Below are 22216 nucleotides of genomic sequence, written 5' to 3' on the forward strand. Positions count from 1 at the left end.
GCTATCACCATCATCATCACCATCATCATCATCATCATCATCATAAAAAAATACAAAAAATACTTTTATTTATACTAACTTATCTATCATAATATACTCAATGATTTCTGATTAATAAATAATATCCAATTAATTATAATTTCTACAAATTCCATGGTGTTAAGAACTTTGTCTAATCCACCTCTACATCCTTTTAGACTAATAAGTGCCTGTACATATGGGGAGCTCCACGTATTTTTGTTGTTGAAAGGTCTCCCCGAAGGACAGCCTGTGCTCAGACCAGGGTGTCAGGGCTCATCCTAATGGGAGAGCCCCCGGAGCACTTTCCTCCTGCCACCATCCCGCTCCTCTCTATTCCATCAGACACCTTCCAGTAGCTGCTGCTTTCTAGACTGATATATTTGAAACAGGGGCTTATTTCTCCAGGATTCTCATCCTTCTAAGACTCAGAGGGGATAATAGTGAAATATAACTGCTACTCACTCAATATCTTTGTCTTACTTGGTAGGATAAACCTCACAGGTCAAAATATACTACTAGTCAAATTCTGGTGACTATATAAACTTATTTCTGATTCACAGGACATTAATACCAAAATATACTTGCTCTCTAATGCCTAAAAATAGCAATATAAATTTTGCTTATATCTTTTATTTAAAAATTAACGTAGTTTTAAAACCAGATAATATATTTCCACAATCCAAAAATTAAAACTTTACAGAAAAAATATACAATGAGAGATCTCAATCTCATTCTTTACTACCTGGTTATACCCAACATTGGCCTTAACAGGTAGCAATTTTTATTAGTTTTCTTTATAACCTTCCAATGTTTCCTTAAACAAATATAAGTAGATGGAAATGCAAATGCATATATTAAAAAGGTGCTTAACATCACTAATCACCAGGGAAATGCAAATCAAAACCACAATGAGATATCACCATACACCTGCTATAGCTATTATTATTAAGTTATGTTATTATGGCTCTTATGACTATTATTAAAAGGACAAGAAACAAGTGTTGATAATGATTTGGAGAAAGTAGAATCTTTGCGCACCATTGGGAGGAACATAAATTGATGCAGTAATATGGAAAATAGCACAAAGTTTTCCTCAAAAAATTAAAAATAGAACTGCCAGGTGATGCAGTAGATCTGAGAATTTATGAGAAGAAAATAAAAACACTAACTTGAAAAGATAAATGCCTCTCCAGGACCACTGCAGCATTATTTACAACAATAAAGATATGGAAACAACCTAAACATCCCTTGATAGATAGAATAAAGAAAATGTTGGCCCTGGCTGGCATAGCTCAGTGGATTGAGTGCGGGCTGCGAACCAAAGTGTCGCAGGTTCGATTCCTAGTCAGGGCACATGCCTAGGTTGCAGGCCATGGTCCCCAACAACCGTACATTGATGTTTCTCTCTCTCTTCTCCCTCCCTTCCCTCTCTAAAAATAAATAAATAAAACCTTAAAAAAAGATGTGACATGTGTTGTGTGTGTGTGTGTAAAATTCAGCCATAACAAAAGGAAGAAATCTTGCCATTGCAACAACATGAATGGCTTTGAAGGCATTATGCTAAGCCAATTAAGTCAGACAGAAAAAGACAACTATTATGGGATTTATTTGTGGAATCAAAACAAAAAGAAAAATGAAAACCACACTCATAGATACAGAGTGGTGGTTGCTACAGGCAGGGAGTTGGAGGTGGGTGAAATGGGTGAAGGTGGTCAAAACATGCATGAAAATCTAACTGCAAATATCACAGGAAAGCAAGAAAATGCAAAGTTAGACAATAATGAGATATCAGTTTGCATGGAACACACAAAATAAACTTTCTTAAATACCAAGTATGGGTGAGCTAATACTATAGATTCTGACTAGAAAGAGTAAAGCAAATTTTGCTAATTTAATGTGAATGCAGGATGACAACTATGGGGGAGTAGACTGGTGGGTGGAGGAATCCAGCAAAAAGGAAGAAGAATTCATGGTCATGGACAACAGTGTGGCGAATGAAGGGCGGACGGGGTATAATATAAGGGGCATAAATGGTAATGAAAAAAAATACAATTAAAACAATTACACAACTACTGTGCATACAAAGAAGAAATTAACACATGATTTAAATTGTACTTAAATTCCCACTTACCAAAGGTTACTTTTACAATATATCCAAATGTATAATTACCATATTTTTCACTTTTCTCCTAATGCAATCTAATACATTTTTAGCAGAAAATTAAAAGAATTTTATTATGTTTCTATAGGTCTGCCTAGTTACTATGATAAAACGGTAAGAAAAAGAATAAAATTAGATTTAGTAGAAACATCTACAAGACTGGCTGTTTAGTAAGGAAAAACTAAGGGGCTAAGAAGGGGGCTAATTTGCCATGTGGTTGAAAGTGCATGAAAAGCAAAGGCTAGGACTTGGAGGTGCATATGAATGGAGAGCTGAACGTGGCTAATAGTGATTCAGGGTACAGCCTTGTAATCCGCACTTCTCAAAATGTCAGAGGATGAATGTATTGACTTGGCTCTCCATGAAGGAAGCACATGATTTAATCTGCTCTACCAAGACCCGGCATTGATGTTTGTTTTCTCATGCAACAGAAGGAAACTATATGACCTGAAAGAAGTGGAACAGCTCCTTCAAGTAAAACGTAACAAGCACTAAGGTGTGGAAATCCCATGCCACCTAATTCTTAAATGACAAATACTGGCAACACATCCCAAATACTAATTGTTCTATCGCTGTTGGAGAAAACATGCATACCTCTACTGTCCTTAAACCTTACCTTGGAGTAGATCATACTTTGGGCTAAAATTATCCTGGGACCCTCAGTAATTCCAATTGACGTCAGCACTTGTTAAAAGGCAGGAAACTGAAGGAAATAGTCCTTGCTCTCGGTTTGCTATAACCTGCTCTTTCAAATGCCAGGGTATCCTGTTCTTTTGCAGAGAGGGGAAGAGGAAAGTGACTTCGGTGTGAGAGTGCTGATATACTTCAGGAAGCTGCTAGAGGTCACAGGCACCTCTCTGGCTGGATGAGGTACACCTTTGCATCTAAGCAGGCAAACGGCCTAATCAAGGAGAAACCTGGGCTCCTGGTTCCCCACTTAAAACTGCAGGGCCAGTTAGTAGCTAAACTCATTTGAACTGAAGCTAATTTGCAAGGGTTTTGCTTGTCTTTTGGTTCAAACTTGGAGCAATTTGCACCCAAAAATCAGAAAAAGAGGGGGAAAATTCCAAAAGAAAAAAAGAAATGTTCCTTTCTTTGAGGTCCAACCTGCAGGTGCCTCCATAAAGGATTAGAGCAGACCACAAACTCTGGATAAAACCGCTGCAGCTGCAATGCACTGCCAACAGTTAAGCCACAGATTGGGCAAAGGTTTTTGTAACTCCTATTAACGATGAAGGATGAATAATCAGAATATATGAATAATTCCTACAAGTCAATAAGAATAAGGAGCAAGTTAATTTTAGAAATGGGTAAAAGATTAACTGGTCCCTTTGGAAGAGAAAAAAAAGATACATGCTTGGCCCAGGCACACTGGAAAAGGCCGGCAGGAGTGGGTGCAGAGCCAAGTGCCAGAACCCCACCACGTGAGGGTCTGTGTGTGCCCAAGGCCTGGAAATCACGTGGGAGATGCAGCTTCCATGGGTTAACATACAGAGCTGGCCCCAAGGGGTACTCCTCCTGATCATGACCCCCTCACTTTCCCAGGGCCACCGAGGCAGCAAGACTTTGAACAAGATCTGTGTGGTGATAAACCGAGGAAGTGCTAATACAGATATGGTCTGGCCTGGTTCCTTCCTGACTCGGATCATCTGACTCCTATCAACACTGGGGCTTCTACTGTCTCAGTTCCTCAACAGTTAATGTTAGATGGAAAACATCCCAGAAGCCAGAGCTCAGCGATGCCAAACTCCTGAAGTAGAGAGAACTGGATTGCAGACCTGATGCATCAAACACCTCATCTTTTGATCCATGTCCCAAACACCCAACACTTACAAGGAGAAATATAAAAGTGAATGCAAAAAAAAAGCCTTCTTAAATGGCCAATACTCATTTTCCAGAGATAAAACTTTATTTGAGGCATCAAGCAATATACTAAAAGAAGTGAGTCATGCACAAGTAATGTCCTTATTTCCATTATTGTACATTTGATGCTCTCTGCCCTCTTAAAAAGGGTGGATAGTGAGCAAAGATGAGAAGCATATAGATTTTATACAATATGAAACCATATCTATATAAGTGCTTGAGAAAGTCCGCTTTAAATTTAGCTTTTCCTTCTTTAAAAAGCATGTCGGTTTTATTTCGGAAAACTAAAACAAGCTAGTTCTTCCACTGAGGATAAGGTTTCTCCCCAGAGTTATTTATGAAATAATGCAGCTGCCTTTTTCTTTAAAGGGGTTCTTGTCTTCTGGAATTCCTTTCACCAGAGGATCCTCTCCAGAACGTTCTTCAATGTAGTTTTTTATTTCTTCAGAACATTTAGACACCTTAAGGGGGAAACAAAATGGATTAGGTCAGCATTGTTCAATCTCCATCACCAGCTTCCAGTGAAATTAACATAACTGGATATGACCAGAACTTACAACGAAGCTGAAAAATATTAAGAGTGCAGCATGGAGCATATATATAATTTAATAAATGATACGATCTGTGTAAAATGTATTTCTAACTATGGTCAGGGTCACAAAGTTTGAAAGTCACTGTATTAAATAAATTACCCTCAGCAATTTCTATCCATTGTGCCTCACATGATTTCCTTCCTCTGCTAAAACACGGTTATGACGTGTCCGTGATATTTTAGGAACTAAACCAGACCCTGCTTTCAATTTCCCATGCCAATGAATAGTTACAGTAGTAAATTCCCTAATGTCTTAGGGTGTATCCTGCCAAAATTCTCACTTACTAGGGGTGTGTGCCACATTCTGCAATTTCACAAAATGGTAGAAGCAGTAGAGAAAGTGTGACTCTGAGGAGGCTGAAGTTGCCCAGTCGTCCGATTCTGTCTCTCTGCTCAGAATTCTTTCCCCTTAGTTGTTTGAGGGCAAAGATCGTAAGAAAAGATGTGGTTGAGGCTTATTATGCTAATCTGAGGCTCTTGTGTGTATGTCATCATTTGAAACTTTATCTGAAATGGAGAAAGAATTAAACAGCTTCTTTAAAAAGTCTATCCTTAAGAAAGAGGTTGCAAGAGGGAGTAAAAAAAAAAAGGATGTGTCTTAATGAAGACCTCCATTACTAGTAAGAAATTCGAAGTGAAAGCTCAAGCAAATTCCACTAGAAACCACTTAAAACTAGGCAAAAATGTTTGCACTAAATTGGTAATTTAGATTAACAATCTTCAGCTATTTAAATGGGTGACCTACTAAAACATGTTTGCATGTGTATCCCATAACATGTATAATCATTTACTTATAAATGCAGATAATACTGTCAATACATCATCCACAATCATAAAACATAACCTAGAAATTATCTAAAAGTAGAGATTTTAAACTAGCCCAAAATAGAAATTTAATACATTACTCCCACACCTCAAAAGACTCCTTGCACTCCAGCGTGGAGGCCACCGCTTTATTTATAATTTAAAACTAGAGGATGTAATTATCTGGCTTAAAATGTGGCAAAATGAAATCTCAACTGCCATTCTCTCAGGTAACACTCCCCCTCACCGTTGACGTGCAGAGTGTGTGTGCTTCGAGTGGATTCTCAGAAGTGGTGATGCAAGTATCCACAACGTGGGGTCTGTGGCCCTGGAGAACTTTATGGGTAAGATTCACATTCCCCTAAATTGTGTCTGTTCTTAACAAGGCTTCTTCATTAGGTTTCCAAAGAGATTGGTAACCTCCAAAGTACTCCTCTGCTGTATTTCCTTCCAGGACCGAGAGGATATGTCTGAACGACAATTAGCTGGAGCCAGAATCCAGCCTGTGGATTTTGTGTCCTTGGCCTGAGCAGAGCACACAGCGGCTCAGACATGAACAGCTAATCAACTGAATAAGGAACGGCCTTGGGGCATCAGGCTGTGTTTTATTAACTGCCCTATTGTTAGCTCTGGGTCCTTAAATGAGGAGCTAGTTAGCCTCATTGGGATTCAGGGTTTGCTTTTTCGTTTGTTTGTTTTTATTCTTAAAAGTAAGAGGGCTGAATGATCTCTGAGAGCCTTAGTGTTTGTCTAGCACCATTACTCTATAATTTGAAGTGCATTATAAAATGTTGGAATAATATTAGCAGGACTTTGATGCCTCTCCCTCTTTCCCCTAAGGCTGTCCATGAAATTTTCTGTCGCTCTGGCAGACAGTTGGAATTCCTGAAGTTGGAAAGCCTCTCTAGCAGGGTGTGTCCTGGACCTGGACGTCGGGGAACTGGCGGGGAGGACCTGCTAATGAAGGATATTTTCAGTCAGCTGCATCCAGGCCCTCCCCAATTTCTAATCTGAAGTTTTAAATAATTAGAAGATGTTTGTATCCTTTTTCCCCTGTGAGTTTTGCATAGCCATACAAATATTAAGATATTCCAACTCTGCAGATAATGCTTTACTTCAGCAAATGCAACTCTGTTTAAGAGGTAACCTCTAAGGTTCATTGTGTGAAAAAACTAAGTGGCCAACACATGCTCTACTGCGGGGCGCTGCCATCCACGGAGTGGATGGTTCCTTCAAGTGTCAAGAAACCAGCCTCTTCCTTGGGTCCCATAACTTTGGTTTTTCCCTTTAAACACAGCAGTATTTTTAAAGCTACGATAACTTTCAACATGGACAGAAAGGACTTTGCACTCCAAAATCTAGAAAGAGTAAGGATGTGGAAGTGACAGGTTAAGTGTGAGAAAAGACAGGATCAAGAATAAAACTCAAAAAAGCCTACATCTTTCGAACATTACTCAAAACGTGCATCCTGAGTAATAAGACTTTGTCCTAAACAGACCATCACTATAGGAGGAAGTTAAGTGAGCATTTTTACCATACCTGCTTCATTTCCATTGTTTTCCTTAATTTTTGCAGTATTAAAACCACAGAGAAATAAAATCAGTTTAAATTGTCTTGCTGTTGAGAAAGGACTGGATCTTTTCCATTAAAAAAAAAAAACAACTATCCAAAAACCTATTCCCAGACTGTAGGTTGCCTGATTAAGGAAATAAGGAAGAAACAAAGGTCCCTATTACTGGTAAGAATGTAAAGTAAAAAAATTACAAAACCTCCATCAAATTTCTGTGGAGACTTCTGAACACTGGGGTACTTTGTAATCCACTTCGGTGGTCTCTACAGTTTTTCATCATGATCACTAAAAAGAATTTTCATATGCACCTCAGTATATGTATAATTGTTTATGAATAAATAGATAGTACTCTATTCATTTATTACTTATAAAACATAAACTGGAAATTATAAAGGGATGAGGTTAACAAATAAACACAGAAATTGCAATATTTTGCTTCCAAGCCCCAGTGGACTGTTCACTACACCCCTCTGGAGAGCTGTGGTGAAATTTAAAACTAGGTTTATTATAATTCAAGACTAAATGGTAGGGTTGAGGGTGGGAGGTGGGGGTGGGTGGGGTTGGGGGAAGTGGTGGCAGGAGAATGGAGACAACTGTACGTGAACAACAATGAAAATAAATTAAAGACTTTAATTTGTGATTTTAAAAAATGTTTCTTTCCATAATGAAAAAGATGAAGGAACTAAGTAGCCATCTGCCTTTTTCCTGCAGCTGGAGTTTTTAACACCAAGTGTGTCAGAACAGGCAAATTTCTCGTCTGTTTCCCCTGGTCTGGGCTCTTCAGACGTTCTGACATTTGGCTTGAAATTACTCATCAGACCTCTCTCTCCTTCACCTCCTATGATTTCCCGTATCAACTGTCAGTTCCCAGGCACCACCAAAGCGCTACTTTAAGAGAAGCGGCAAAAACAAAGCAAAGCAACAACAACGACTTGTTTTACTGCAACAAACCAGGGAAAGCTGACCCTGGTTTATTTCAGAGAAGGAAATATTCTGGGATAGCCAACTTACCTGTTGTCTCTGCAACTTCACTTCTTTGCGAAGTTGCTCAACTTCCATCTTCAGTTTTTCCTTTTCTGGCAAATCTTCAATGTGCAGGGCCGGCATCTTCGCCCCAGACCTGGGCCCAGGGACAGCTCTGGAAGTGGAGTGGCTGGAAATGCGGCAGACCAGGGCGAGTCCCAAAATAACTGCTGTGCTTGCGCACCCCGCCCGCGGGCGCAGGATGGGACCGCCTCCCCACTCCGGGGTCCCCAGCGGCCTGAGCGCTCCGCTGCCTCTGGACCTTCCCCTTACGCCAGCCCTGCCCAGCGTCCCGGGATCTTAAAACTCCTGACCTGCCTCTGGCCAGCACAACTCCGGGAGGCCTGTCCCAGGCATCCCTGGGAGAGTTCAGTCCTAGGACCCTGAAAAGCGCTGCCGGATCTCCCGCGGGGATGTTGGCCCCAGCCCCGGCTCCCCACCCGGCCACGCCCGCGGGGGACCGGCCTGGGCTGGGGACCAAGAGTTGGGAATTGCGCTAGCCTACTTCCCTGGAGAAATATCAAAAGTTTGGCATTTCGCACCCCCCCCCCCTTTTTTTCCTTTTCCAAGTCATATCCGGGTTTTGTTTATGAAGAAAGAAAATGAGGACACTACCCAGCAGGAAATAACGGCCCGTCACTTCTTCAAGAGTTTCAAAAATATACAGCATGTAACTTTCCCCCATTTACATACACATTTATTGTGGGAACTGTGGACGCCTAAGAGAAGTTCCAGATGGAGTATGAAACAGCTGTGATCTCAGTAACACCCTCCACATCTGCAGATGTCTAGCCAACCAGTATGTTGAATGTCTGGGAACTTAGGAATACTACTTACAACTTGCAGGGGCCTTTCCTGACGTTGAATTATCGTCGGGTTCCCCAACAGTAGAGTTTCTATTCTTCCTTCAGGGGAGTGTTTCGTAGTGATTGGAGGATACGCCGATGATGCCAGGGAAGAGAGAGCAGGAATCTTTACGTTCTCCCCCACAAAATGTTCTCCACTCCCCCACAAAATGTTCTCCACTCCCCATCTGCCAACGTTTGGGTGACACTTGACACCAAGAATTTTAATTCCTGATTCAGGTAGTATTGGTTTCTCCACTTTCTAGAAAGCAGCATTCATCTAGCTGCCACTTTGCAAGGCCAAGAAAAGTGTCTGATGTGAAAAATGTTTGCATGCAGTATAAACTTTCCCTTGGACTATAAACTAAAACCTTGTTTACAAGATTAGAAGAAAAATAAAGCATGAATGTGAGATACCTTCCCAGGCAGTCAGTTATTTCTTTTTTCTCTCCAGGGATTACCTACCATTTATAGGGTCAAGTTCAAGTTAAGGGTGGAGGCAGTAATGACTATTGCAGGGTAGTTAGCCTTAGATATCCATAATCACTCCCCATTTGTAAGCAGAGATTTTGTTCGCACAAAAAACAATGCTCTGTTTGCTGAGTACTCCCGGGTTCTAGTCCTAGCTCTGACACTGGCCATCACTGGAAAAGTTGCTTATTGTTTTCTGGATTTTGGTTTTCTAATTTGTAAAATATGTGATGGGGCAAGGGAGGGGTGAATTACCTAAGGTATATTTTGTTTCTAGTTGTATTTATATACCTACATCTGATAAATCACTTTCACAAAGAAAAATGTTAGGAGGTTCTTTTTCTGTATTAAAAATACCACACCTTCCAGGATCTTCCGGACTCAAAGAAATTAGACAGATCAGCTGCTGGAGTTTTCCCTGTTAGTAAGCAGTGAGCCAAGACAAAACTCACATGTTTTCAGAATGAATTTTTTTTAAAATTTCCCATTGCTTAAATTTAAAAGGTTGGTTAAAATAGCTTAATTGAACTAGTGAAAGTAATTACTGTGGCTTAAATTAAAGGAGTTCAGCATCCAAATTAAATAACTTGGTTAAATGAATTAATGTGAGGATATCTGTTCTAAATCATAAAAACGGCACTATTTTGATCTGGAAATTTCTTTCCTGTGAAATATCTAGCTGCAAGCAGTGAAAAATATTTATAAATCCATAATGGTTCTTTAACTGCTTCCCTTGTGTCACAAGACTTAAATTAGACGAAAAATACACATGTCTACTTTTTTTGAGATTTTGTTCATATCGAATAATTCACATGCTAATATCATACTTAAGTAAATGGATTGAACTCAGATAAATTGGGAAATTCTGAATCCCATGATCACATAGAATTCTGAAAAAATGATTTGTTCTTTGGTTTTGAATGGTAAAGGGATGAAAATGCTTACACACACACACACACACACACACACACACACACGAGTCCCCTATTCCCAAGCACGGAATTGACCTCCCAGAGAGCAACCATGGTGAGCAATTTCTTGTGTATTCTTGCAGAAATATTTTATAAGCAATTTTTTGGATAAACAAATTTAAAAATCTGTATCAGTTGTATTCAAACATACTTTTAGCATTTTCCATATGTTCTATATATTAGCCCTAATAAAAGTAAGCAAAATAATATGTGCAGAAACCACTCTGCAGTGAAAACGACAGGTGTAATTAGAATGAACTTTTATTAGTCCACCATCTTTCAACAAATGTTTTAAAGAAATTTTCAGTTATAAAACAGTCATGGGGGTGTAAAGAACAGTATAGGGAATATACTTAGTAAAATTGCAATATTTATGCACAGTGTCAGATGGGTTCTAGACTTAACGAGGTGATTTCTTCTTAAGTTATATTATCTACTCACTATGTTGTACACCTGAAACTAATATAATGTGTATGTCAATTGTAACTGAAAAGTTTTCAGTCATTGGTTACATAAAAAAAATTAAAAATGAAGAAATATGCTTAATAAAAATAATGTTAACAAAATGGTTATTTTTATTTTTAAAGTATAAAAGAGCAAAGACCATGAAATATTTACCATGGAATGCAATAAAAGGAAAAATAATTTTTCTGATGTAGTGTGTTGTTAAAAATCCATAAAAAGAAAACTACAAGAAAAATTTGAGGCCAGTTATGTTGAAGTTGATCTTATACTAACTTGAACCAAAAAAGACCACGGTTCTTATTTTATCTTGTGATTCTTTCAGGGTATACATTCTCTCTGTCTCTGTTTTTGGTGTGAATAAATTGGGCTACCTCCCAAATTATGGTCCTGTAAAATTTATAAAGTAAATGGTGATTGTTTGGGCCATTACAATGATGGTTTCTTTACAGAAAGTGTTGATCACACATTTTATGCCCTCTTGGTCCGTTTGCTATTTGATTCAATTTATTATAACTATCACATGGGAATGTTCATGGACTGACTGGTTTCATGTGACCAGGTGCATAAAATTCCTTTCTAATGGAGATAATGGGAAGCCACAGGATGACCAGTTTCTGATGCACCAGTTACCTTAAAAACTAATAATTCATGATATCAAAATGATTTCTTTTATCAATATGTTCATACAAGACTTTAATTTTCATTGCATGTAATTGTTCAGTCTGATTACTCAGTTTACTGTTTCCCTCATGTTAACACATTCTTTTGGGAATTTGGGAAGTTTGACATTAGCCTTGTTTTGAAATGTTGCTAACATCAATCAATCCAAATGAAGACAACAGTGAGTTTTTCTTACTAAAACTGAAACTCACCTATGTGTACAAAACACCCTGAAAGTACAAACATCTCAAATGATATAGTAAGTATGTATACTTTATTTATTCTTACTATTGATATCAGGAGATTTTGTTAAACAGCCAAATGCTAAGGCTATGCCTGGAGTATTTTTTGTTTGCCTGTAGTTTTACTTCATTCCAGCAATCCAGTCCCTGAAATAACAACTTCTGTGAGGGAAAAAGAGGCATTCACTGCCACTTGCAGCTATGGGAGGCTATGGGATATTCATGATTTCATTTCCTTCTTCCTGGGCCATCTTTATCTACACTTCCTTCCTACGATTTTTATCTTATTCAAAATCCTGCTGCTAATCTGTATTTTGAAGCAGCAGGAATTTTACCCTACTATTGATTTAATTAATAAGCCAGTAAGAATTCTGAATTATCCAGTATAAAAAGTTCTGTTTGCTTCCTTTTAATTGAATCACACACATTAAGTCAATTTGATTGTAGAGACAGTTTATTAGTTGGTATGGCAGTTTCAAAGATGAACAGAACTTCTGTCTTGAGAATTTACAATATATTATTGAAATGAAGACAGCCATACATATTATAATAAGAGATAGTGTATTAATGTTAAATGATTCAAGAGATATACAGTACTCTTGGGATGAAGTTAAGGGGCAGAGGAGATAGTTTTTATTAAGCCTCAGAAGAAAAGTAGGATTTCAAAAGGCTGAAATGAGATGGAGTGGAGGAACATTTCAGGTGGCAAGATTAGTATGACTGAACTCTGGAAGATGGGAAGATGAGATGTAATGTAAGGGATTATTTCGTATTTAAGTTTGTTGGCTAAAGGAAGTCTACAGGGTTCATAATAATAGAGGACACTTATTAAGTGGTCTTCTATATGCTCATTGTTGATTATGATTTTAATTATTCAGGTAACAATTCATCCTAAACCCCACCCCATTTCATACATAGAAAAATTACTGAGGTTCAAACAGTTGCAGTTACATGTCCAAAGCCTTCATCTAGAAAGACGGTGAGCCAGGGTTTTACTTTAGAGTTGTCTGGATCCAAAAGGAAAGCTAGAGGTGGTATATGTTACTAAATTCCATAGGTAAGACTTTGTATTTTTTTAATCAGGAAAATAAGATATGGAACACTTAATAAACACTGAATTGCACATGCAGACTTCCTATAGACAGACCCCAATTAAACAAATAAAACATGCAGTATACTAGATGGCAGTGGGTACAATGGAGGAAAATAAAGTGGGAATAGCAAGTGCTGGAGGGTGGCTGGAGAGGGCTTTTGTAATTTTAAACAAGGGGAAAAGGAGCTTTTCTTAACGAAAAAGAGATGAGACTCCAGTAGCATATTCTGGAAATCCTTAATACCCAACGCATTTTTGATGTATAGTAGAGTGTGTTGCTAACCATTCAGCCAGAGATCTAGAGTCTAAACCTAAAAAATTCACCAGTTCACTCCTCTGAGCCTTGATTTTCTTCATTCCAAAATGAAGGCAATGGACAAGAGTCAATAAATCTTTGTTGAGCATTTACTGTGGCCAAAGTGGGCGGACACTGTGCTAGGAGCCAAACTTGGGACAACAGACCTTTAGATTCCCTTCCAGACCAAATAATAGATCATTCTTATCTTTTTAAGAGGATGACAATCAATCAGCATTTCTGATCGCAGATATCTAAAAATAGCACTGTAAATGTGAGAGAGCAACGAGGAAACACTAACAACAAAAACAGTTTACCTACTGGGGTCATTAACGCTTGTCTTTTGTTATGGAAACAGAGGTGTTAGTTGTCAGCACAAAGGGAGTGAAATCTGGTTTAGGCAAACTCAATGGGATGCCAGGAGGAAACTGATCAGCAGGCCGATGCAGATGATAGTTATTTTTCCATCATCTTGCCTTTACACTGCTACAGAAACTGGACGGATGGAATAGCATTTACCTTATTAAAGGATTCTGGACATTTCGTCTAGTTCCTTTCCCAGTAATAATATTAATTACTGGGTGTTACTATGTGCCAGGCAATATGCTAAGTGCTATAGTCACCCTAGTATAATAGTTAATCCCCATGAAAAAGGGGATAGCACCATTATTTTCCTATCCTACATTAGAAGAAACAGATTCAGAAAAATTAAGTAATTTATCTAAAGTCAGGTAGGCAGTCGAGTGCCAGAGCCAGAACTCCCCGGCTTCTCCTAATATTTTTTCTGGTGCTGGTTAAGTCCACTGTGCTCTGTGACCCAGACTGAAGCCTCAAGCCAGCTGGCATTCTGGGAAAAAGGGACATCACCGGTGACAACTAGAACTGTGAGGATGTAGGAAGAGATATTGTTAAAACCCCCACTGCTGCCTTGGGGTTGAGAGAGAAAGGGAAACCAAAAACAAAACAACAGAAATCTCCAGAACACACATTCTGCAAAGATAAGTCTTCCATGAATCAAAAGAATAGCCTTCCTAATTCGGCAAGCAAGAGAAGGGTCAGGAAAATGTAAGTCTAACCATGAAATGTCCAGGTAGAACATTAGGAGTGTTGGAAGGGAAGGGAAGAAACATAAAACATTAACTACCTGTTGGCAACCAATGTAACACAGATTCATTCACAAAACAGAGTAATGACTGTTAAAGAAAGGGCTCAGTCAATACTTATTGTCAATTATGTATTAAACCTTATACTAAATTAATGTTTAGAAAACATAGACTTAATATCATCACATCTCAATTTTTATTAAAACTTTATATTTAGAAATTTAAAAATTCATGTAAATGCTTAATAATATTATTATACATGGCCAAAAATGAATATTGCCATTAAAGCTTAAGATATGCCAAAGATGTTTTACATTTTATTTTTAGGAAATCACACAGCCTCCTTTCAGCTCCTTGAAGGGATTTTTGTCCTCCGGGACACCCTTTACTAGTGGATCCTCCCCGGATCTCTCTTCCACATAATCCCTCACTTCTTCGCAACATTTGGATACCTTAAAGGAAAGGAGAGAGAGACGACTCACTTGGTTTAACACACAACGCTGCAGATTCCGAGAATGCATTTATTATAATAACTTGCTGTGTTCCATCTTTTTAATGTGATTCTGCTCTCTGCCCATGCATATGTACTTTTCAGAAGACAAGAGGAAATGGCTTCTCCCTCCTGTCCTCCTGGACATCTCCAGGCAAAGGAGAAAGCGTTGGCCACACTCCAGCTAAGGGTTCCCAGCCGACACTGCCTCCAGATTCTTAAAAGGAGACAGGATCCAGGAATCAGAACACGGCTGGCAACACAAGTCAAGAATGTCACTGGAGGGAACATTAATTACACATGTTTCCTCATTCCAAACATGAGGCCTGTAAAGGTGGGAGGGAATGAATCATTGTTAAATTCCAGGCTTATCACCACTCCTGGAATCTCAGAAGTGTTCACATATAATTTCATTTTAAACTCATCTACCATGATTGATCATGACAGTGCACTTGAAGATGAATTCCGAAAGGTCAGGGGATATGGCTGCTTTGTTCGCATGTACCCCAGGCATGTAGAAAAGAGCCTGCATTTAGTTGGTGCTCAGCAAGTAAATATTTGCTGAACTGAATCAGTTGTTTTGTTTATGGACTTGCTCCTCACTCATCTTCACCATTATAGCATTAATTCACGAAGAGTCAGGCTTTAGTATTTTAATGGACTCAGCCAGAGCCTGCTAATGTACCATTTAACACACCTTTCAGAGAGGCAGTGTTCTATACATATGTAAATGTGTGTGTGTGAGTCTACACTGATAGGTGCATACGGGAACAAAGTATTCATTTTTTTCACTTTCACCTTGTTTTGTGTTCACTTAATGCATCATTCATGACATTAACACACAAAAAACCTTCGTTTTTGGCAGCCCATGAAGCAACCATTCTGTTAGTTATCTAGCCAATTTATTGTTTTGTTTTTAATAAAATCTTTATGACAGTATTGTATGCAAATTCCAAGCAACATCAGACACAAGACTTAAGATTACAACTCTGCAAACACTACTCATATTGGCACAAATCACTTCTAACTGGAGCAAGGCACTGGTGAGGTGGCTCCTTCACAGGATACAACGTGGAGTTTGTGAACACTTTTAAAACATACAGTCATTTGGAATCACTCTTTTTCTTCCCCAAAATTCCAAATTGAGATTTAAATTCACCTTTTTTCCCCTCCTCCAAACACCAGATCTTTTGGCCCCAACCAGACGTCAGGGACAGAGGTTTACATTGCTGTCCTAATTCAGGAGGTTGACAGTGTCTGGCTAGGATCTCAGGACACAAAGAGCAATAAATCACCTAAGGTCCTATGTGAGTGCATGCGTTTAAAGTGACCTCAGTGAGGCTTCTTATAAGTATATATGGTTTAATTCAGGATTATGTGGTCTGGTGAAAAGCACTGACACTGGATTCAGCCACTGTAGGTTTGAATTTCAGCCCTGCCCACTGACCAGCTCCATGAGTACATCTTAGTCTAGGTTTAGTTACTTCATCTATGAACTAGCAAGAGTGACACTGGCTGCATTAAGGGCCTGGAGTACAAAGATGTGCAGTCACATGGTACTATCCCATTTATTCCTCACCACTACCCTCTGCATTAGATATTATTACCTTCTGCCCATTTTACAGAAGAAGAAACAGAGACAGTGGTAAGTTAGACAACTTCAGTGAGTGTGGTTACACAGGGAGAAAGCTGTGGAGTCTGTCTGAACCAGAGAGAGGTTCCAGAGCCCACCCACTGAGCCAGATTGTAATGCCACTAAGCCATCCTATGTGTCAGAGCTGTGGGTTCAGAACCTCGAAGCTGTGTGGTGTGTGTGTCTGTGTGCGGTTTGTGAGTCTGAGATTAAATTAATTTGACTGCTAAGAGCTAGGAGACACTGAGTAACAGGAAAAGGAACCCAAAACCTGACAGAGGATGATGTACATAATGTTTACTCAAAGTGAAAACTCCCAGGTGAACATGCAACAAGTGAATAATAAACATGAAGACAGCCAAATTGCTTACAAAATCACAATCCTGAGCATATAAATAATAAATGGCCATTGCGGGCTTCAACTAAAGAAAAAAAAATAACTCTTCTTTATCACCAAATTATATTTTAAATTTCCCAAACTATAAACATAAAGATTTGAACTTTTTTGGTATGTGTTCCAAGCTTTTCTTCTGTTTATAGATTTAATTTTATCTTTATAGCCAAATATGTTTTGCCTATGTGGGAAGAGCAACAGAAAAGTTTGAGACAATTTTAAACATCAAAGAAGCCAAAATTCCTATTTTTATTGGGAGTAAGAGTTTTAAGCTAACTATGAAGACAGTACACTTCTTTTTTCACTTTGTCCTGATAAAATGAGTTTTTAAACAACATATAACATATACTTTTATCATTTGTGAAGGAGTGTATACTTTTATCATTTATCATTTCTACTAACTTTCCTAAAACAAACAAATCTAAAATATCTACATTTTCCAAGCTTTAGTCACTGCTTCTTTGGCGAAACTTTTATACCTTTGCCATTTATGTCCTTTAATGTCAGGGAACACTTGGTAACCAGTTCCAAGACCTGTCAGATATTTTTGGGAGGAACTTGAGTTCTTGTGCTTGAACTAATTTGTATTTCCAGACAAGGAATAGCATGTACTCATTTATTACTGGCCATGATAGTGCTAGAAGGGATGAGGTCTTGACTGAAAGTATTTAAACAACATCAAAGTATTGCATCAAATAAAGAGCACCTTATCAGTTTAGAAAGATAAAAACAAAAGGCCAGTACGCATTGCTTTATTTTATTGCTTAGCTAAAATGTGGCCTCTGTCTCATATCATTTTCATTTTTGAATTTTCCTTTTTAACAACTCTAAAAATATAAAAACACTTTTAGCTTAGTGACTGTACAAAAACAGGCAATGCTTGTATTTAACCCATGGAAAATAATTTGCCAATTCTTTCACTTAGAATCTAAATCAAAAGGTAATTGTGATTACTTTCTTAATCGCTGTTAAGCTTTGACTTGCACACTTTATTTTTAACTATATTGAGCCTCTCCAGTGAATGGTGTGGTGCAGGAAAAATAATTTTTCTTCTGCCTTTGTAGGTTCTTGGCTTGCAATAAAACCCCTCACAATAAAAAAGCAGACCAGCAGAGGGAAAAAACAAAACAAACTAAAGTTTAATCACATGTATACCTTCTGTATACATAGGAGACACCTAGGAAAACTGAGGAACTCCCCAAAATGGCCCAAGACACCTCCTTAGATACCATGTCCAGCTAAAGGCAAAGGAATGATGGGCCGGAGGAATGGGGCTGCGGGGAGGTTTGTGAGACGTTCCCAGGCAAAGCACAGTGAGCAAGCGCAAGGCTGTGAAGCAGATCCAAGTCTTCACCTTCTCCCTTGATAATAGTTTTCCAGAGATTTGGTCATCCTTCTTTTACTGGAACAGGGAGGGAGACACCTCACAAATGGAGGTTTCCCTTACACATGTAAAAAAAATCTCTTACAAAAGGGCAAATCTTTCAGGTTTTCAGAGTCTTTCCTGGCTGTTTCTTAAAAATCATTAGACTAAAATAATCCTTATGCCAGAAAAGCATATTTAGGGGCAGCAAATTCTGCACCCGTTCAATGGTCTCTAACCTAGTAAATCCAACAGCATCTCTAGTTACAAAAAGAATGCAAAAGAAAACAGATTTACCAGCATTCTCTCCAGTGTCACTTCTTTCTTGAGCTGATCAACTTCCATCTTCAATTTGTCCTTCTCTGTCAGATCCTCAATGTTGATCACTGGCATCTTCTGCCTACTAAAAGGTAGAAAGTGAGTTCATACACCTGGATTGCTGGGCTCGCTTCAAGTCAGTGTTAGCCAACCCTTCCCTTGGCTCTTAACTTACTGAGTGAACTGTTTCTTTCTTGGTGTGTTTGTTTTAACCTCCTATGACAGTTGGTTTCTCCTGAATGCTCTCCGAACAATTCTAGCACTGAGCACTAGCCTTGGGATTTTAAAGCTTCTTTATGATCTTCACTAATACGATTAAACCAAGCAGGAGACTCTAAACACCTGCTAGCAGGTTTAGCGAGGAGGTCAGTATAGTCAGCAGGTAATCTTAAACACACAAAGCTCCTCCTTTTTTTCCCTCATTTTTTTCCCCATGGTATAAAAATTTGGATTTCCAACCTTCATCTCCAGCTCTAAAGTCCTCCACCATATGATTTATGCCATTTAAGTTAGTTTAAGGTCATTTTGAGGACTGCCCATTAATCCTCTAAATCGCTGGAGTATTTAATCTGGTATTAACAGAGAACCAAGGAAAAGTGTCATTATAAATTCTTTATAAATGTTGGGTTGAAATAATGCATCCAAGAAATGGAAATAAAGCAAATAACCTATTTAGTTAATAAAAATAATTTTCATATTACTTCAAAGTGTTTCTCCAAACAATACCTAAAATTTGTATGTAACTGGCACACTGAATTGGAGGAGCTAACATAGCAGAATAAGGGGGATCTAGTGAGTCTGATCTACCAATATCATCATAAAAGAATAGATTCTTTCTTCTGCACTCTCAGCAATGGGAAAAATGGCACAGGAGCTTGGTGGTACCCACATGAAATTACCTGGAAAATAGTTCATTATAGCCAGGTGACATCGTGCTGATAATCTCTACTTTTTTCTCTTTTGACTCTGTGGTCCAATTGTTATAACAACATTGTTATGGAAATAGTCATAGTCGGGGCATATGCTATTTCAGAGAACAACTTGTACATCTACATAAAAACACTCTATCAGCAACTAACTTATTTCCTTGTATTTATACAGTGTTTTTATTTTCAAAAGCTCTGAGGAAATATTTCCCTTCCCAAATGTATAATGTCCTGTTCTTCTCTGGGAAAGAGGTAGTTTAGCGTATTTTTAGGGATAAATGCCTACCGAGTGCAGCACAGAAGTATAAAAGAACACCCCGTGGGTATCCAAAGCCAATGTTCCCTGTACCTTTTATTTTTACTATTTTGTTCTTTTTATTTTTAAAGAAACAAGGTGATGACAAGAAGGTTATTTATTCCTGTGTAATTATTGTTTGGTATCTGGGAGCCCATTCTCAATTTTATTCTGACATTCTTTCTCACTCCCTTCAAACTACCTACAAAATTCACAAGCACATTTATTTCTGCTGATGACTTTTACCTGTTGATACTATCGTGTACGGAAATTTTCTCCAACTTGGAAAACTTATTTCACTTGACACTTCAGTATAAGAATCAGATCAGAAACTTGTTAAAATGTAAGCCCACATTAAATCTTTGATTTGAAGAAGAGCTTAGAATTTCATTTTCTCTGTTCCACAGAAGCCATACTGTATTATTGCCAATGAAATGATCATTCACTGGCATTTGTTGACTGTGTGGCCCCAACCAAGTTACTTAACCCCTCTGTGCCTCTGCTTAGCAGGAAGTAGAAGCAATAATACTACCTACACGGTAGACTTCTTGAGAGAAATAAAGGTTGCCTAACAGTGTGTAGCATGGAGCAAGCATCAGTACACTTCGACTGGGTTGCTCACTACACCTGTAGACATTCACACTGTGCTGCCCTACATGTCACTTACAGATAGGTGGCTTTATAAGTGCTCTAAAAGGATATCATAAAAATATGATTTAGCTCCTTTAATACCATATGTAGTAGAAAGTCTTGGTGCCCTACCTATATTCTCCTTTCCAGGGTACTCACCCTCCCAGCAGCTGTGGGTTTTGACTGCCAAGGGCAAACATTCTACATAGGTTGGCTGATGGGAACTGCTTCAACCAGATACCTGGGAGATGAACTCCCCAACTGGCCCCTGTAGGTGCCCTGTAGCAAATGGCTGGCTGAAGTGGGGTCCTGATAGCCAATGCCACTTGCCCCTGAACTGATAAACCTTGGTGTAATTTGGGACCTTCCAGAGGTCCCCATGGGTTCAGGATGAAGCTAGGCTTCTGAAACCACTCCTGTACCTAACTTCCTCTGCTTCACTCTGCTTTCCTCCTCCCTTCAGATGTTTCTCCTGAGAGCTCACCCTCAGTGAATCACTTGGTCAAGGATCCAGCTTGGCTCTTCTTCTAAAAAAACTGAAGACACTGTGGATTGTAAGGACCTTTAGAGGAGCTTGCACGTCTGTCTTAACTTTTATGTCCTTATAAGTGTCTGTTGTTCTGTATAGTGTATGGTATATAGGAGAGAATTATGAAGTGTTGAAAAGTCACTTGCAATATCAGTATTCCACCTAGGCATGGAAAAAAGTGCAAGCTATTTAACTTCATTTTATGAACAATTTTTACAATTTCTTAACTCTAAAATGCAGTGATTTCGCCATGTTTAATAATATTTTAAGTAAAACACACTTGAATCTTAGATTCAAGAATGCTTACCAAATTTAATGCCACAGGTCTTATATGAAAAAACTTAAAGAGTGAGGATCAAAATTTTCACCTTCTTCAAGGACACACAGAGAAGGGAGGGTATATTGCCTGTACGGAGAGTCCAAATGCTCAGAGTTGTATCAAGTTCAAAAGCTTAAATGATTCAGATATAATATCCTCTAATTTACTCTCTACCCCATTTTCCAGATGAAACAAAGGTTGTCTAGAGAATTAAAATATCCCAAATCACACAATGGGTAGAGATAGAGCTGGTGCTATAACATAGATATTTGTTTTTCTGGCCTGGGGTGTTTTCTACTCCAGCGCACTTCTCTCATACCCTTCTTCAAATTAGTGTAAAAGAAATTTATCTTTTCATACTCAACAATTACATATAAAAAAGAAGAGCAGAGTTCACTAACCTCCCCAACCCCCATTCCTACCCCACTACCTGGCAGTTCATATTCTATGCTTTCAGGTTGGGCCATCTCTCCTTGGAAGTCCTTAGTGGAGCTAGATCAGATTTCTGGCCCTAATTCCAAACATCCCAACCCCTTCTTCACCAGAATATGAGAGGAAGACTGAAGACTTACAGACCCACAAGTTAAGGTAGCAGTTACTGCTAACCCTGGAGAAAAACATACCCCCATTAAGTAGAAGATATTTGCGTTTGACCTCTTCCTTATGGTATCATTAGGGTAGCTCAGGTCCAAAACAGAAGAGGATGGGGAGGATCTGTATCACAGTCCTACTACATCCATGGAGTAGTGGTTCTCAATGAGGACAATACTGCCCCCTAGAGGGACTTTGGAAAATATGTTAGGTAGTTTATAGTTTTCACTGGTTTTTGTGGATGTGGGTAAGAGGATGTTGGGAGAATAGAACTGTGTACAGTAGCTTATGTGTCTCCCCAACATCTGTCAGAGTCTCCATTACGTTTTTTGCTAATTTAAAAAAAGATTTTATTTATTTATTTTTAGATAGGGGAAGGGAGGGAGAAAGAGGAGAGAAACATCAATGTGTGGTTGCCTCTTACACATCCCCTACTGGGGACCTGGTAGGCAACCCAGGCATGTGCCCTAGACTGGGAACTGAATGGCCTACCCTTTGGTTCACAGGCTGGCACTCAATCAACTGAGCCACACCAGCCAGGGCGATTTT

General features: G+C 38.7%; 2 protein-coding genes across 3 annotated transcripts; both read right to left on the reverse strand.

The window, feature by feature from the left end:
* Positions 1–4071: 4071 nt before the first annotated feature.
* On the reverse strand, positions 4072–18392 carry GNG11 (G protein subunit gamma 11). Its single transcript, XM_028525582.2, has 3 exons — positions 18357–18392; positions 8023–8164; positions 4072–4506 (listed from the first exon to the last, which is right to left on the reverse strand). Exons 2-3 carry the CDS (start codon positions 8116–8118, stop codon positions 4381–4383), a joined length of 222 nt encoding a protein of 73 aa, XP_028381383.1. The 5' UTR covers positions 8119–8164; positions 18357–18392; the 3' UTR covers positions 4072–4380.
* On the reverse strand, positions 12121–18654 carry GNGT1 (G protein subunit gamma transducin 1). Of its 2 annotated transcripts, none has more exons than XM_028526182.2 (3): positions 18553–18654; positions 18357–18459; positions 12121–14631 (listed from the first exon to the last, which is right to left on the reverse strand). In XM_028526182.2, the coding sequence occupies exons 2-3, from the start codon at positions 18450–18452 to the stop codon at positions 14503–14505; spliced, it is 225 nt and encodes a 74-aa protein (XP_028381983.1). In that variant the 5' UTR covers positions 18453–18459; positions 18553–18654; the 3' UTR covers positions 12121–14502. The 2 variants fall into 2 exon arrangements, with proteins under 2 accessions (XP_028381983.1, XP_035866502.1); XM_036010609.1 differs by having other exon boundaries at positions 18357–18462.
* Between the last annotated feature and the right edge of the window lie 3562 nt (positions 18655–22216).

Source organism: Phyllostomus discolor, chromosome 10, assembly GCF_004126475.2.
Source record: "Phyllostomus discolor isolate MPI-MPIP mPhyDis1 chromosome 10, mPhyDis1.pri.v3, whole genome shotgun sequence".
NCBI classification, from domain to species: Eukaryota; Metazoa; Chordata; class Mammalia; order Chiroptera; family Phyllostomidae; genus Phyllostomus; species Phyllostomus discolor.

Coding starts and splice junctions, on each gene's coding strand:
- GNG11 (XM_028525582.2), bottom strand. CDS start 8,118: ATGCCGGCCCTGCACATTGAAGATTTGCCAGAAAAGGAAAAACTGAAG. Junction 4,507..8,022: donor TGAAGTTGCAGAGACAACAG/GTAAGTTGGCTA, acceptor TTCCCCCTTAAG/GTGTCTAAATGTTCTGAAGA.
- GNGT1 (XM_028526182.2), bottom strand. CDS start 18,452: ATGCCAGTGATCAACATTGAGGATCTGACAGAGAAGGACAAATTGAAG. Junction 14,632..18,356: donor TGACACTGGAGAGAATGCTG/GTAAATCTGTTT, acceptor CTTTCCTTTAAG/GTATCCAAATGTTGCGAAGA.